A 15,901-nucleotide genomic window follows, 5' to 3' on the forward strand; every position below is an offset into this window, starting at 1 on the left:
AATAAGATAATTAAACATATTGTTTATTTTGAATTGTACTAACATTACGTTATTATGAAAATATTTTATTATATAGAATGAAACATTCTAAATTATGTATTTTTAGTTTTATACACTGAAATTTACATTATCATGAATTTATGTTATGATTTTAAACTGTTATTAAAGAAAATAGAAAATTAACTTATTATACATTCACTTAAAAATATTATTAAGAATAAAATAAAAAATAATTCATACACTCATTATACATATTATAGATATTCAAGCCATTGCCATTGAAAGAGAAAAGTCTTTCACAAACAGTTTTAAACAATGTATATCGTTTAGTAATTTTTAAAGTTAAATATACAAGGTTTGCTATATATAAATTAATTGTTGCAGTGATCACAAATTCAATATTTTATTTTATATATATTTTTTATTTTCACACATTACCGTGACAATTATATGTTAAGATTAGGAAATCTCACAAACCTAGTGCTGTTACTAAGAATGAAAACCCATTTAAATCCAGCGGACATAAGTTGTCACAAAAATTCAATGCCCAAACATTGTAATAGAGATCAAAACTGCCAATTCAACTAAAACACCTAAAATTTTAATTTGAGATCACTTTGAAGAATTTTTGGTATGTGACATAGAAAATATAAAAGAACTTCATATATGTTATATATAACAAATTTAATAATTGTTTGGTTTCGCTATTATGCTATTGTTTTCAAATTTATTTAATATCTTGAATGTTTTCTATCTGGTCATTCTTTTAAAACCGAGTTAGTATAGTCTTCTATTAATAAAATCTACCCATAATATAAATATCTTTGACATGAACTTATATTTAGAAATTTAAATAAAGTATTATAATTATTTTATTTTCGTGTGTTTGTCATTTATATTTAAGTCAATACATTTTTCAAAAATAAACTCATAGTATTTGAATTATACTCCCTCCCATTATTAACCTTTTCTTTTGGATTAGTTTTTTCTTGTAAATGTACTTTGAGTAGTTAAGGGTAATAATTTTTTTTTATTATATTTATTTATGACAAATATGGAAGCGTGATAAGTACATTTTAATCTAAATTTTAAATTTCTAAAAGCCGAAAATCAGTAAGAGCAGATTACTCAAATACCCTTGTCGAATGAAAATATTACATCCTTATTCTGGATCCAAATCCTCTTCCCAAGTTTGTATTAGTCAGTGTCAGGGACATTCTGAAACGGCAACGTTTTCTGCTCTCCTTCGCTTGCACGCCGGCGTGAGATCCGTTCTGCCACCGGCGATCTCACCTCCACCGGCGCTTCTCGCGTTCAAATCGATTCAGCGTCTTTTATTTGCCAAATTCTGTCTATCATTCATTCTGTAACACAGGTTCGCTACACTCAGGTACATTCAATTGTGAAACCTTCATTCTTGGATATTTATTCTAATTCAATGACGTTAATTGTTTCGTATTGAATTCCAATTCCGTTGCACGCATCACAAAGTATTTTAGGAGGAGAATCAAATGCCACCAGAATTAGCTCCGTTTCTCTGTAGCTGACTTGGTAACCTGCTTATTTCTTATGGTGAAAAATCGTGATTGATTCGATTTTATGGGTTTTCATGTGTGGAGCGTTTCAATGGTCAAGTGGAAGTAATCGAAATATTTTAATGCTCCATTTGCCTTTGGGATTTGTGATTGAATTTTTAAATAATACGTACGTGTGGATGTTATGCTCTTTAATATGCAAATCTTTAAGTAATTATGAATCAATGCGCGGTTGTAAGTTTGTGTCTGTATTTCGTAACACAGTGTGTTCATCATGGTTATTGACTGTCCAATTGCAGCTTATGCTGGTAAGACCTGTGCTGCAAGAGGTCGATTGCATCGGGTGAAGGGGATACTGGTGGAATGATGGACACTCACGCGGAAGGTTCTGTTAGACCTGAGGAGCATTTTCCTGATGAGGATCATCATTACGAAGATGGAAGCAATGGAAATATTGTATTGGAAAATGGATTGTCCGATGGTAATCAAGGTCCTGCTGATACTGACGATCAGCTTCTAGAAATGGTTATGGACCTCAGGTTTCAGAATGACTACTTAAAGTCCCAGTTTGAGGGATTGAAAATTGTAAACAGTGTACATAGTGGTTCTAGTATACAGAAAGGAGTTGGTGGCTTAGAAGATGGGGATTCTGACATTGTGAAAGAACTAAAGGAAAAAATACTATTGTTGAATAAAGAATTTCTGGAAGAAAAGCAAACAAGAATTGCATCAGAGGAGGCTTTGAAGCATCTTCAAGTGGCATACTCAGAGGCAGAAGCAAAGGGCCAGGAGCTCTCTGAAAAGCTTGCAGAAGGTATGGTTATGATTGTGTTAAACAGTGAGAGTGATTCATCAATTATAAATAAACCAACTTGACTTACATTAAATATTACTGTTTGTATTATTACTTGCTCGGAAGCCCGTTTTGCCTCTAAGACCGATTCCTTCACCTACAGATTGAATTATTTTTCTTCTTGCAGTTTAAGAATGTATGAATATAAACATGTGTAGTGGCTCCTGATATCATACATGCTAAAGAAAATTAACATTGCTCTAAACGGCTTTATCTTCCGTAGAAGGAATGAATGCATTGCATTATCTTTTCTTGTGTAGCTCAAACAAAGTTGGACCAAGAAATAAAAGAGCGTGATGAGAAGTATTCTGAACTTGACTCCAAGTTTAACAGGCTTCACAAGCGAGCAAAACAGCGTATTCAAGAAATTCAAAAGGTGATTCTACATTATTTTCTTCCTTTTAATTTTTTTGTGCTGATTTTGTGTATATTTTCTAGAAGCGGTACTACTTATACAATCTTTTTTCACAAACTGCTGATCTAGTTGCCATACTTAAGCTCTCCCATCCCTCCCTCTAAAATTTGTGCAGTGTAGCCTAATTAACGGTCTTTGTAAATCTTATTACTGTCTTATGATAGAAATTTTGTAAAGAGAGTACATTGGCTGTCTTTTAGTGATGAACTCTGGACCCTGGAATTCTTATGTAAGCACAATAAGTCAGGAAGTTGTTTAGTACTTCAGCAAAATCCATTGAAACAACTTACACTCTAACGGAACTTCATTGAATTAATTTATGTGTTTAGTCTTACTTGGGAAATTTCATTCACAGGAAAAAGATGATATTGAGGCCCGTTTCTCTGAGGTGAATGAAATTGCAGAGCGTGCATCATCCCAACAGTTAGCAATGCAACAAGAATTAGAGCGTACCAGGAAGCAAGCAAATGAGGCATTGAAAGCCATGGATGGTGATAGACAACAACTAAGAAGTGCAAACAACAAGTAAGGACACCAATTTGCTTTTCACCACGATGATTAATGAGTACATCCATTAGTTGGAAACTTGTGCATCTTTAGTTGTGTTTCATGAGAAGTTATTTTCTCTTATCTTTCTCTGTAAGACTGATATGAGAAATAATAAGTGGTGCTTGTAATAGTTCATCCACACCTCATTTAAAGGTTATTTGTGCTGCAATGGTCTAATTGCAACAACTTCTCCCAGCTTTCATTTCAACCGATTTTTTATTCATGCATTGCTGGGTTTACTTCTTTTCATTTTAAATTTTAATTATGACTTGCAAAGAAAGGCACACATGCATGGGAGGTAGTGTTTTTTGTCATATTTGTTGGGTTCATTGTTCCATATTGATTAGTGATTTCCTAAGAATGTTTGTTATTAATATGCTATAATATGTCATAACTAATGTATGTGACTAGACTCCACTATAGACTATGGACCTGTTTGGTTGGGTTTCTACATAAGAATTTCTTAGAGAGAAAAATATAAAGAAAAAATGAAATTTAGTTTTCCATTAGTTAAAATTAGTTTATGCACAAGTTAAAATAAAAATATGGAGAAGTTATATAAGAGCTTCTTCAAATTAGTTTGTGCATAACTGATTTTAACTTACAGTGAAAACAATTTCATTTTTTTCTTTGTATTTTTCTCTCAGAAATCCTTATCGAGAAACTTTTCCAATCAGACCCTATGTATATACTCACTCTAACACACATTTGTAATTATTGATGTAAAAATGTATGTTGCATAGTCTTCGAGATACCATTGAAGATTTAAAGCGTTCATTGCAACCTAAAGAGAGTGCTCTTGAAGCATTGCAACAATCACTTGCAGAAAAGGAACAGGTACAATTTCTTTTCATTTTCATTATTGAAGTGGTTTATTTCTTGTAGGTCTAGATATGTATATATAAACACAATTCTATATAAGATCTCCTATACATTTATTTGTGCTCTTTCTTGGTGGTGTCTGATTATTGCAACTGTCTCATGTGGATGTTTGTGTATGTAACTTAACTGCATTATCTATTTATGGTTGTAAACTAAATAAACAAATGATTTGCGTTTGACTTGTTCCAACTAAGCAAACTGAATTGTATACCCAAATTGTTTCTCAAGTACAAAATTACGTTTAGGCCAAAATATATTCATATTTGCCTTTTCATTGGATCACGTGTCTACCCCGTTACTTTGAGTGGTGTTCTGGACCGAGTCCTATTTTTGCCACTTTTGTCTGCAGCAATAACTTTCATGAAACTTTTGGGTATGTTCATTTGGTACCACATCATTTAAAAATGGTTATATATAACTATGTTCCTTGAATAAAATTGATAACTCAGATGTTGGAGGATATGAGAGGGTTGCTTCAGGCTGCTGAAGAAAAAAGGCAAGCTGCACTAGTTGAGCTCTCTTCTAAGCACCAAAAGGTACATGTGCTCTAGCATTTTTGGCTGACTGTTTTCATACTTTATCTTTTAGGAGGACACCATATCCTTATACATTCTTTTAGCCCTCGCCAAATTTCTTCTTTTTCTGAATAAAAGGTTAAATTATATAATCTGTTCTTTGTATTTAGAATCTAGTTGTGCTTTGATTTCAACTCGATATTTATTTGTGCAGAATATAGAGAGTTTGGAGGCTCAACTTAATGATGCATTGTCTGACAGAAGTAAGGCAGCTGAGTCTATTTCTTCACTGCAGGTTAGTTCGTTGGTCACGAGCTCTTTCCATTCCATACTTGTGTTTCAAGATGAGGAAAAAAAATGCTTTTCTGAGTTGAAAATTGTGTTCCATGAGCTGGTTGAAGGAGTGTTGATTTCCAAATTTTTATGATTTATTCATATATAGCTGTTTATGGTTGGCTATTTTAGTGAGCAGCTTCTTTTGAACAATGCCTGCTAGGGCTCAAGGTTGTAGGTTATTTTTGGGATCAGAAACCACCAACCAATCTAATTTTGTTAAGGTTCAAGCTTTCCTTTGAGCTGTTACTAGGCCTTGAATTAATCTGAATTGGACACATTTGAGGATGAGCTGCATCAGCTGATGGGTTTCTTATTCTTGGGCATTTCATACAAATTTGTTATTGTCTAGCATGTATTCTTTTCTTGAATATCTAACTTAAATTTGAATTCAACAATTCATATAAAGTTGTGTGTATTTGTAGCAGATAGTGTCTTACATATTTAACAAATTAAATTCTCTCAGGAATATTAAGTTATGGGCTAGTTTTATAGATAATTAAGAGTTGTAATAGACAATAAAATTTATTTTCTGCATTGATTAAGTGGTGCCACTCATTTCATATATAAGTAAATGTGCTCCCGAACATGCCAGAAGTTTCTAGCTGATGACCTAACCTTGCTCCATTCACTAATGCCTCCAGGTTCTAGTTGCAGAAAAAGAATCCAGAATTGCAGAGATGGAAGCAGCATCAACCGGGGAAGCAGCACGACTCAGAGCGGTGGTGGAAAGTGTGAAAGGGGAGCTTTCTCACCTAAAAGAGGAGCATGTATGGTCCTCCTGACTTCTGAATGAGTAAATTAGTGTTCCACTTTGTGTTGATTTCTCTTCCTTTTCTCCCTTTTCCTTAAACAAGAGTGTTTGTTATGATATTTGCATATATCTGACATTTTTTTACGTTTACATTTAAGCAACGTACAAAATCAGTTCAATAATGCATAATTTCAATTTTAAAATTAATAGAAAATAAAGCATGCAAAATTACACCATTGTGTGTAATGTCTCATTAACTAGTGTATGTCACTATAGATAACTTGAACTTGAATCCACTCAGTAACTGACTAAATAACTATATAGGGGCATTTTTTATCACTTAATTCTACTCATTAATTTTGGTGTCTCGTAGACATGGGAGCATCTAGAATTGTAATTTTTTGATCACTTAATTTTTATGCAAATTTAAACGATGCATTTATTTCTAGGTGGATTTTTGAAATGGATAAATGATTTCCTTAACTAATAATTTGGGTTGAGCTTTCCTCTAAAATTATGCTTGTATGATCAGGAATGAAGTTGTCCATGGGGCATTGACTTCTCAGAAGTTAGTTAACTGAAACACTTATTTTAGATGTTTATTCACTTAATTAAATTCCTCTATGATTTATCTTTCAGAGAATGGTCTTCAATTTTTACATATGTTAATTTACTTGTCACAAATGTTCTATCCCTTCGCAAGTGGAAGAAAATTGTGGTTTTAATCCTATGGGGTGCCTTTTACCGGAATTCGTTTTTTCATAGGCATAAAGGAGAAGTGTTTGAAGAAAAATGTGAATGTTTGGAAAGTTGGAGGTCTTTTTGTTTCTAAATTTAATACTTAACTGTTTTTGTAATTTGGGTGCTTTAATCTTTATTTGTGGTGTGTTCAGGAAAAAGAAAGGGAAAGCTGGGAGACTGCTTCGCAAGCCCTCAAAGCAAAACTCGAGATTGCAGAGAGCAACTGCATACATGCAGAAGTTGAAGTAGCCAAAATAAGAAGTACATTTTGATCCTTCTATTTCTATAAGGTTTCTCATTCATTTTAATATGCTTATTTATGCTTTTGACAATTGTCAGGTCAGCTAGAATCAGAAGTATCTGCCCAAACAAGGATCCTCAATATGAGAGATGTGGAATTGTTGGCTGCTAAAGAAGAGGTTCTACTTATACTTCTATTAGTAATAAACTTGGAGTAAATTAAACAAACTAAATCAATGTTGATCTATAGCTTGTTCTTGTAGCTTAAAGAGTTTTATTGAGCTTCAGCATATTTTCTTACGTAAATTAGAAAGTATGTTATGTAATAATTTGTTGTCATATAGAATCCTGGTTCTAGGAGACAATCGTGTTTCTATGTTGTATATGGTATTGTTGAGTAATAGTAAATTGGTGCAATTTGAGTTTTTTGTTGGAATGATTTGTCATAGAATCGACACTACTAGGACGATTACTTTAAAGAATCTGATATTTTCATCTCTTTATATTTCTTAACAATGCAGCCTATAATTGACAAGATAGTGCTATCCCTTGAATGGTTGCTGATTAGTCCCTTGGCAGCAGACATACAAAGACAAGATAAATCATTTACAAAACTACATGTCTGATGTTTGACTTGGGTTTTTGTGTCTCTGCAGATCCGGTCTCTAGAAAAGGAATTTTCTTCATACAAAGTTCGTGCACATGCACTTCTTCAAAAGAAAGATGCTGAACTGGCGGCTGCTAAAGATTCTGAACAACTCAGAGCTCTAGAGGAAACTCTGAAAGTACATTTTATCAGTCTTTTGTTGAAGACATTGTTCAAGTAACGTATGTAAATTAATCACCAATTACATTCTTAATTTTCTTCAGGAGGTTGAAAATGAAGTCTTATCAATAACAGAAGAAAGGGATAAAGTTCTTCAAGATCTTCAATCTGCTATGGCTAATCATGAGAAGGAACTTGCAGAAAGGTGTCATATCATATATATTGACAAATCTTTATGGTTTGTTCACCTGATTTTGAATACTAGATAATTACGAGCATATAGTTGGAAGGAAAAGATGACTCAGAAGTAACTGATTTTGTGAAAAACTTGCATATGTCATTGATTTGTGCTTATGGTTTGTTGTAAAAAGTTGGATACACTATAGTAATTCCCTTCTTGCTGTTGAGTGTGGAGCAATCACAACTTCTCATTTTATGATTTTCAGAGACACAACCCTTGAAAATGTCAAGCAACAGATAAGGAGCTTGGAAATAAAGCTTGACTCAGTTAATGCTCAGCACCTAAAAGAGAAAGAGGAATGGGGACTAAGTCTTCAAAATGTAGAAGAAACATGGAGAAGTAGTGCACTCTGCTACTTTGTTAAATAGTTACTTATACCTTCTTTGATTCTCCTGTCTATGAATTTTGTATAGGATGTTAACAGAGATCAAACTTTGCAGTCAAATGTGAGGCAATTAAGGCTGAAAATGAAGCAACTGCCACAAAAGATAAGCAAAAGGAATTGGAAGAGCTCAAACAACGATTTAAAAAACTGAAGGTAATCTGCATATCATTAAACCTGTGCATGGCCTCCCCATTCCTGTCTGTTGAGCTAATTGAATCTTTAACTTTTAGGAAGAGCACACTTCATTTCATGATCTTGCTGATAGGACGATTGAGGAGAAAGATTATGAAATATCCAGACTTTTAGATGAAAATAAAAACCTTCGCCAGTCTCTTCAATCAAGACCACTAGTATGTTTCTTTATCAGCTTTTTCAATATCATGAAATTATTGATCCTGTATTCATTTCATGGTCTGGTATTTTCATTTTGCTGCTTTCACAATGCTGTCAAATGATGTCAGGTCGATCAAAATGATTCTTACACAACAGGTATTAAATTATTTTTATTATGACAGAAGTTGTTCCATTTGCAAAGTTTCTTTTAAGCATCTCTTCAATGTTACGGATATTTTATCATACTGTTGTTAAATTCTTTCACAAATCAAACATTTAGGGGTGGTAGTGACATTTCTTTCTTCAACTGTTATTTACAGCCTCACATAAATTGGATTCAACAAATTTAAGCCCCTCTGCCGCAGAACAGCAAATTCTGGTACAGCTCTTTTCATTTTCACTTTTCTGTTTAAATCATTTATCTATAATGTTTTGTTGTTTTTTTCCTCTATTTTGGAAGTAGTGCATAGCACTTTGGTCAGATTTGAGAGAAAAAAACAATTGTTTTAGTGATCTCACCATCTCTCTGATAGTTTTTTGGAGGGGGGAATGTTCTGGAACTTGAGGAGAGGTTTTTTATTCAAAATATACAAAACTTTTTCTTTCAGACTCTATTGCATGTATTCCGTTTTTTTTTTTTTTTAGATTCTATCATTTCATCTTTTTTTCAATAAATATTCTGTCATAATTTCAGCTTTTGGCTAGACAACAAGCGCAAAGAGAGGAGGAGTTAGCACAGTCACAGCGTCATATTTTAGCTCTTCAAGTATGTCTTGACATTTTTGGAACGTCTATCTCATCACCCATCTGGTCTTCTCTCTTTCATTTGTAATACTATATGATATAATGTTGGTATTTTAGGAAGAAATTGAAGAGCTTGAACATGAGAATCGTCTCCACAACCAACAGGTATTTATATGTGCCAAAGTTTTGTAATTGTATTTCCATATGAAAATATTTCATAAATGTCTCTTAAAAGGTTTCTTTAATTGCTGGACTAGTAGTTTTCGATGTTTATTTAAAACTGAAGTTCTATTTTGATTTTACATCATAGATTCCCAAAAGACTAAGCGAAAACTTTACCTTTTAGAGTGCTAAAGGGCAGACAAGTGATGCTGCTAATGGCATGCTTTACTATGCATGAGTGTGTTATGCGTATCGCATATGCCTATACAATTATTCTAAAATTATGTATGATACAATAAATGTAACGTACACGTCTACACAAATGCAGGTGTGTGTATCCGTAAAGAGATAATATATAATTGCAATTCTACAAATTCAAATTAAGAATATACTTCTTGCACATTACTAAAATCAAAATTGCATTTATAAATCACTGTCATCATATATCAGTTTTTTATGTCTTAAAAATGGGAATGATATCAATCTCATTTCTGTCTTGTAATCATTCACAAAAACAATTATTCTTTTTGGTTCATTGAGAGATATACTTCTATATTATACATGCTTATATATCTCCTATGTAGTTGTATTTGCTTTACGTAATTTCTTTTAAAGGCATGGACACTTGATACTTCACATATATGTATTGAAGTATTCACTATTGCTGGTATTGAATATAGATACGTTAAGCAAGTTAAAGGGTCACTGTTTTATAATTAAAAACATAAGGTTGATTAGTGGAAAAGACTGAATTGTTCATTGACTGAATTCATTTTCCGCAACTGATCCAACAATCCTAGGCACTTTAGCACTGAAAAACTTTTAGCCTTTCATAGAAAGTTTTGCTGTTTGCAATTGTTTGCTATGACATAAGAAAAATGTCTAATAATATCTTTGATTATTTGTTAGGGATGATTTAGAACATCTTAGGTTATGTCTGTATTAGTTTCCATATTTACTTATGCTTGCCTAAGCTTGGTTTTTGTATTTCCTTATTATCTCATGATTTATTTCCTTGCTTAGTTAGGATTATGATATAACGTTACTATATGTAAGGGTTGNTACATTTTGTTTTTGTACCATATCGTAAAACGTTACAGCATCTTATCAAGTTAAGACCAATCTCAGAATATGTATGGTCTTTTCTATTCTCCTATCACTTTGTAGTTTTATATTATTTCTAGAACAATCTCAGAATATGTAAGGGTTGATACATTTTGTTTTTGTACCATATCGTAAAACGTTACAGCATCTTATCAAGTTAAGACCAATCTCAGAATATGTATGGTCTTTTCTATTCTCCTATCACTTTGTAGTTTTATATTGTTTCTAGAACAATTGTACTTGTCTCAACACATTTTTCACATTAAGTCTATTAAGTTTTAAAATGTGTTTCCAAAACAGGTGTTTTAAAAACTAAAAAAAACAGAACATCCGGGATATGTTTTCTCATCTTCGTCCTCTTCCTCTGTTTTCTCATTATCGATGGAGTCTCTGAGAAAATTCTCAGCAAGGCCAGATCCAATACTGTGTCAACATATTTCGTTTATAACCCGTGAAACTTAAAAGTAGACCCAATTTGAAATGTACGCATAGACTGGATTGGCTTTTGAAAGGCATCGTACATCCTTCCTGTATTGTTGCCTGTAGTTTTGTACGTCGTGTCCCTGTTTTTCAAAAGCAAAACACCAAACAAATTGTCATATTTTTAGTTTTTAAAAATTATAACAGTTTTTGGTAATAGAAATAAAAAACATTCCTTGGTGTTGTCCCTATCTTTTTCCTCCCCCTGTACCTAAAAACTGTTAACTTTTACATGGTATTAGAGCAATAGCATCCTCCATGACTTATTTTATCACTACTCCACTGTTGAGTTTCCTAAAATTATGAGGCCTTTATTTCATGATTCTCTCTTCAAGTTAGTCATCTTTCCTATCACGCCTCTTTCCGGAACCCCCCATTTTGTCATTGCCAGTATTGTATCGCCAAGACTGCCATCTTTTATGGCCCCTTTTTTGCTTATATCATGCTGAATTTTTTTATTCTGTCACATTTCTGGTCACCTTCTGCTGCTTTTCCAGCTCTTCCACTGGCCATCACCAGTTCAGGTTGCTGACCACAAGATCAGAGTCACTCAGACTCTTGCCAAACCCCGCAGGTTTCATCTCATCTGAACTTGGATACCTCATATGCTCATGCAATTACTCCAACACAATTTCCATGTGCATTGTCACTATTTGACGTATAACAGTGCATCCAGTCACAGTTTGCCTTACTTTTTGCAGTGCTGACCTTGTCTCTGTTAAATTGGGCGCTTACTACTATGCCAAAAATTATATCTAATAGTCAAGGTGCAAGTTTTATATTGAAGAGTGTAACAATCCAAATACTACAATTCAACTGTGACCTAGCCTACTTAGTCTCTGTTGCAGGACAATTGATGTACCCTGTAAAAATCTTTCCCTCAACAATTGTTTTGTTAGGAAGCTAACTGTTTGATTGTGGCGTGGTCCACTTTGTCTTCATCAGGACAATTGATGCAACCTATAATAATCTCCCCCTTTAATAATTGCCCCATTTGGAATTTAATTCGTGACCTTAGCTTTGATACTAATTATTGGATCAAATGCTTACCACTAAGCAAAAAAACTATAGCTAAAGTAAGAAGGTATGTCTTTCTAAAAAAGAGGGTAACTTAGTCCACTTGATCTTTGTCATGGGATAATTGAGTCAACCTGCAATAGTGCCATTGCTGTCCCCAATATATCCTCTTTACATTTTCAGTGCTGTTTGGTGTCATCTTCTCTCTGTTGTCATATTCAGTTGCATTCTGGCCTTATCTTTATTGTCCTTGGTCTTGATCTCACGTAGAATATTGTTTTTGGATAACCATGTTATTGGTATTAGATATTTACCAATTTTTTTGATAACTAATTTCGAACACAATCTAATCTCATTGATTCTTGTCCTAAATGCAACCTGACCAGTGTTTGCCCTAGACATGGCTTCAGCCGTGTTCTCTGGTCCTAGATACTATTTCCCATCCGGTCTTCAGTCCCAAAAACCCACCTATTCTCATTGTTTTGGTGGAGCTGATATCATCCTAGAGAGCCGGTTGGAATGTTACATGACAAAGGCAGAAATTCATCTCCTCATGAATCGTTACTATATCAATGTGATAGGTGAAATCGTCATCAGTACAATTCCTATCGAGGCCAATATGCAGCACAACAAATTCATCGATGTATGAATGACTGGCGAAAAGAAGTCACTGGAATGATTGTCATCAGATATAGTCTTGGTCTAAACCAACAGCATGTTTGGCGGAGCTGAGGTTGTGTTTAAAGGCCTTATTTGTAACAACCTTAAGTCTTAGTAAGCTATAACTTGACGGGGGAGTATTAGGATATATGAAAAAAATATAATTTAATATCTTGCTTATGTCATAAGAATAATTTAGAGTATCTTAGACTAACTCATAGGATTAATTTTCAGATTTCTTAAGGATTATGGTCTAATATTAGAATAAACAAATATTGTTACTTTTATTTTGGTATCACATTATATACATTGTAATATATCAAGTTAATATCAAATTCAGAGCATTTAGTCTCTGTTTTTTTTCTTTTCCCTCACTCTGTCTCTGATATCCCATAATTTTAGTAGGTTATTTTTTGAGGGAAAAGTCTCCCAGATANTACTTGTATGTATTGCTTGCAATTTTTAGGTAGGAGAATTTTCTGTTGCTACATCATTTTTTAAATTTGTGACTTGAAAATAAACAGATAAATGAGCATTCGTTAGAACTATTTTATTTTAATTACACCTTTATGGAAACCTAGTCGAATGGTGTTGAATGATCCATGCAATCNACCCCTCCAAGTAGGATAACACTTTTGTTGTTTTTTTTTTTTTATGAGAATCTAGGCTTATGAGTTTCCAAATATTCTAACTGTAGGAGGCAATGTTAAAGACTGAGCTTCGCAACATGGAAAGATCGAAGAAAAGGGAAGGTGTAGATATGACATATTTGAAGAATGTTATATTAAAGCTACTTGAAACTGGTATTATTTTTGAAAACAAAATAGAGTAATCCTTCTTTTATCTCCTTTATACTTTTTAAGTAGATTGAGAAGCTATTAACGTGACTATTTTATTTTACCAGGTGAAGTTGAGGTATTGCTTCCGGTTATTGGAATGCTGCTTCAGTTTAGTCCAGAAGAGGTAATTTTGACATCTTCTACTTTGCATCTTAGGATAAGACTTCATGGTTACTAGGAATGAACTTGCGCCAAGTAAAGGGGTGCACTCTATACAGTGTTATTACATATCAAAATTAAAATTAAGGGTTTTTTCATTGGAAATATCTCTGAAATAACTTCCAAGTTCTTTTACGATAAGACTGAATATGCTCCGCCGAAACAAAAAGGCTGATCCATAAATTAACCTTATAAATTTTGTGATATAATCTAAAATGACCTCTCTTAGAGAAGTCAAAAGTTATTTTTATTAATTTTTTTATGTTACAGCAATTTCTTTTAATGGCCAACAGAATATAAGTATTTTTTTTTAAAAAAAAAAAATCAAAAGTTGTCTTTTTGGTGGCTGAAAATGAAACAATTTTCTGCATCTAATCATGAGTGCAGATGCAGAAGTGTCAACAGGCATATCACACCTCAACAGAAGTTCCACCAACTCCTGCAAGTGATACTTCAGGATCTGGCCTATCACTTTTCTCAAGATTCACATTTTCTTAAGGTGTAAATGGAGTGCTGGAGAATTGTTTTTGCAGCCGTTAGAATGTCTGCGTCTGCCATCCAGTTCTAGGAAAATGTTTATTTACTCATTCTTACAGACCAAGCAGGTTTTGTATCTGTAAATTAAAGAAGAGAGGGTAACATGGTTACAGCAGCAACTGTACACCATTCAGGCGTTTGGAGGCTGACAAGCTGTAAAGAATCATTAAGGGTAGTATACAACGGATATCACAACAGGGAAGGAGAGCTCTCGTATGTTCTGCCTATTATTTGGCTCAAGGGGCAACCATGTAGTTCTTTTTTTACCGTTGAAAGTTATAAAAAGTATCATTAGATAACTGTATGATGTCTTTGTATGCTTTTTCAATTTGCAATGCCAAAGGAATGAGCTAAGTTTTTCCGTAAGTATGTAAGCAGTCAAACTCACACAATGATAACTAAAATGTTCAATCAAATAAAAGATGTTTGTTTGTATAGTTCAGTCGTGAGAACTTAGAGAACATATCACTCATGCTCAGGATTCAGATTCCTTATTTTTGAAAATTCCCCAATTCATTTTTATTCATAAAACAAAAGCTTGAAGAGCATTGTTCAAAAAGAATGAAAAATAAACAGAAGAGGTATTTACAGCTAAATGAGATCTTTATGGAAAAACATGTAAGCGATGACAATGGCGATAACAGTTGGATCCTCTTGAAAAAAGTTTGGCTTGGTATAAAAGTAAAAGGAGAAACTCTTATGCCAAGTCTGAAAATAGCTGCAGGCATGAGAGTAGTGGGTCCTGTGCTCATAATCGATATACTGTACAAACGTTGATTCATCCCAAATATTGTCATGTCGTAGTGAATATAACAAAAAATATATAATCTTATATTATGAGATTATTGAAATAAATATACATAAACATAAATCACTACTTCTGAAACTTACCTATTTTTGATGGTACTGACATATTATGCTCCTTGATATTTCTTGGTAGTAAAATATGATCTTTACTCTTCTAAGTATTTTTTTCAATATTCTCTTCAGTATCTAATGGTCTTTATATATAGAAAGATTTATCTGTTTGTTGATTGGAGATCAAGATAAAGGAAAATTATTTTTATCTTTTTTTTATATCTTTTATCTTTTATTGGATAATGTATTTATCATTAGGATTTGATTTACTTGTTGTTGATTGGAAATTCAAAATAAAGGAAGATTGATGGTTTATTATATATGTTTTATCTTTTTTTTATTAAAATGTTATTTTTATAGTTTGATTTTATATCGTTTGATTAAAATTTTAACTTTAAAGTTTTTTTAAAATATTAAAATTATCTTAAATCAAATATATTGAAGATTTTTTTTATCATTTTAAGTAATTTATTTTATAATCTCTGTTTTAAATTTATTTTAATTTGATTTACTTTATATATATAAAAGATAATGTATAATTTGCAATGGTTAAAAAAAAATTTATATTAGCAAATATATTTGCGGTTATTTTTTTATTATATTAGTAGTTTATAATTTTTTTTTATATTTTAAAATATAGTTAAAGATAAATTAAGTGTAATGGTCTGAAAATTGGGTGTTGCTCTCTGCACCTCCCCAAGTGAGACCTGTACCTTCCCATTATTTTAATTTATTTCAAAAATATTCTACACCTCCCCACTATTTTCTTTTATTCCAAAAATACCCTACACCTCTCCTA

At 32.7% G+C, this 15,901-nt stretch overlaps 1 protein-coding gene across 6 annotated transcripts; it reads left to right on the top strand.

The window, feature by feature from the left end:
- The first annotated feature begins 1,168 nt into the window (after positions 1-1,168).
- LOC106777790 (protein GRIP) lies at positions 1,169-14,610 on the top strand. 6 transcript variants are annotated; one of them, XM_014665545.2, is made up of 23 exons: positions 1,171-1,390; positions 1,492-1,551; positions 1,835-2,349; positions 2,649-2,764; positions 3,159-3,328; positions 4,096-4,189; positions 4,684-4,770; positions 4,964-5,044; positions 5,727-5,852; positions 6,730-6,838; positions 6,917-6,996; positions 7,474-7,602; positions 7,688-7,788; positions 8,030-8,163; positions 8,265-8,362; positions 8,440-8,559; positions 8,671-8,698; positions 8,863-8,921; positions 9,237-9,308; positions 9,404-9,451; positions 13,407-13,512; positions 13,614-13,672; positions 14,095-14,610. In XM_014665545.2, the coding sequence occupies exons 3-23, from the start codon at positions 1,899-1,901 to the stop codon at positions 14,203-14,205; spliced, it is 2,379 nt and encodes a 792-aa protein (XP_014521031.1). In that variant the 5' UTR covers positions 1,171-1,390; positions 1,492-1,551; positions 1,835-1,898; the 3' UTR covers positions 14,206-14,610. The 6 variants fall into 6 exon arrangements, 4 of the variants coding, with proteins under 4 accessions (XP_014521031.1, XP_022643067.1, XP_014521030.1 ...); XM_022787346.1 differs by having other exon boundaries at positions 1,171-1,375; XR_002670019.1 differs by lacking the exons at positions 1,492-1,551; positions 13,614-13,672; positions 14,095-14,610 and adding exons at positions 11,530-11,606; positions 11,734-12,782 and having other exon boundaries at positions 1,169-1,390.
- Positions 14,611-15,901: the final 1,291 nt, after the last annotated feature.

The sequence above is a fragment of the Vigna radiata genome, chromosome 11 (genome assembly GCF_000741045.1).
Source record: "Vigna radiata var. radiata cultivar VC1973A chromosome 11, Vradiata_ver6, whole genome shotgun sequence".
Lineage (NCBI taxonomy): Eukaryota > Viridiplantae > Streptophyta > Magnoliopsida > Fabales > Fabaceae > Vigna > Vigna radiata.

Coding starts and splice junctions, on each gene's coding strand:
- LOC106777790 (XM_014665545.2), top strand. CDS start 1,899: ATGATGGACACTCACGCGGAAGGTTCTGTTAGACCTGAGGAGCATTTT. Junction 5,045..5,726: donor AGTCTATTTCTTCACTGCAG/GTTAGTTCGTTG, acceptor TAATGCCTCCAG/GTTCTAGTTGCAGAAAAAGA. Junction 8,560..8,670: donor CTCTTCAATCAAGACCACTA/GTATGTTTCTTT, acceptor AAATGATGTCAG/GTCGATCAAAATGATTCTTA.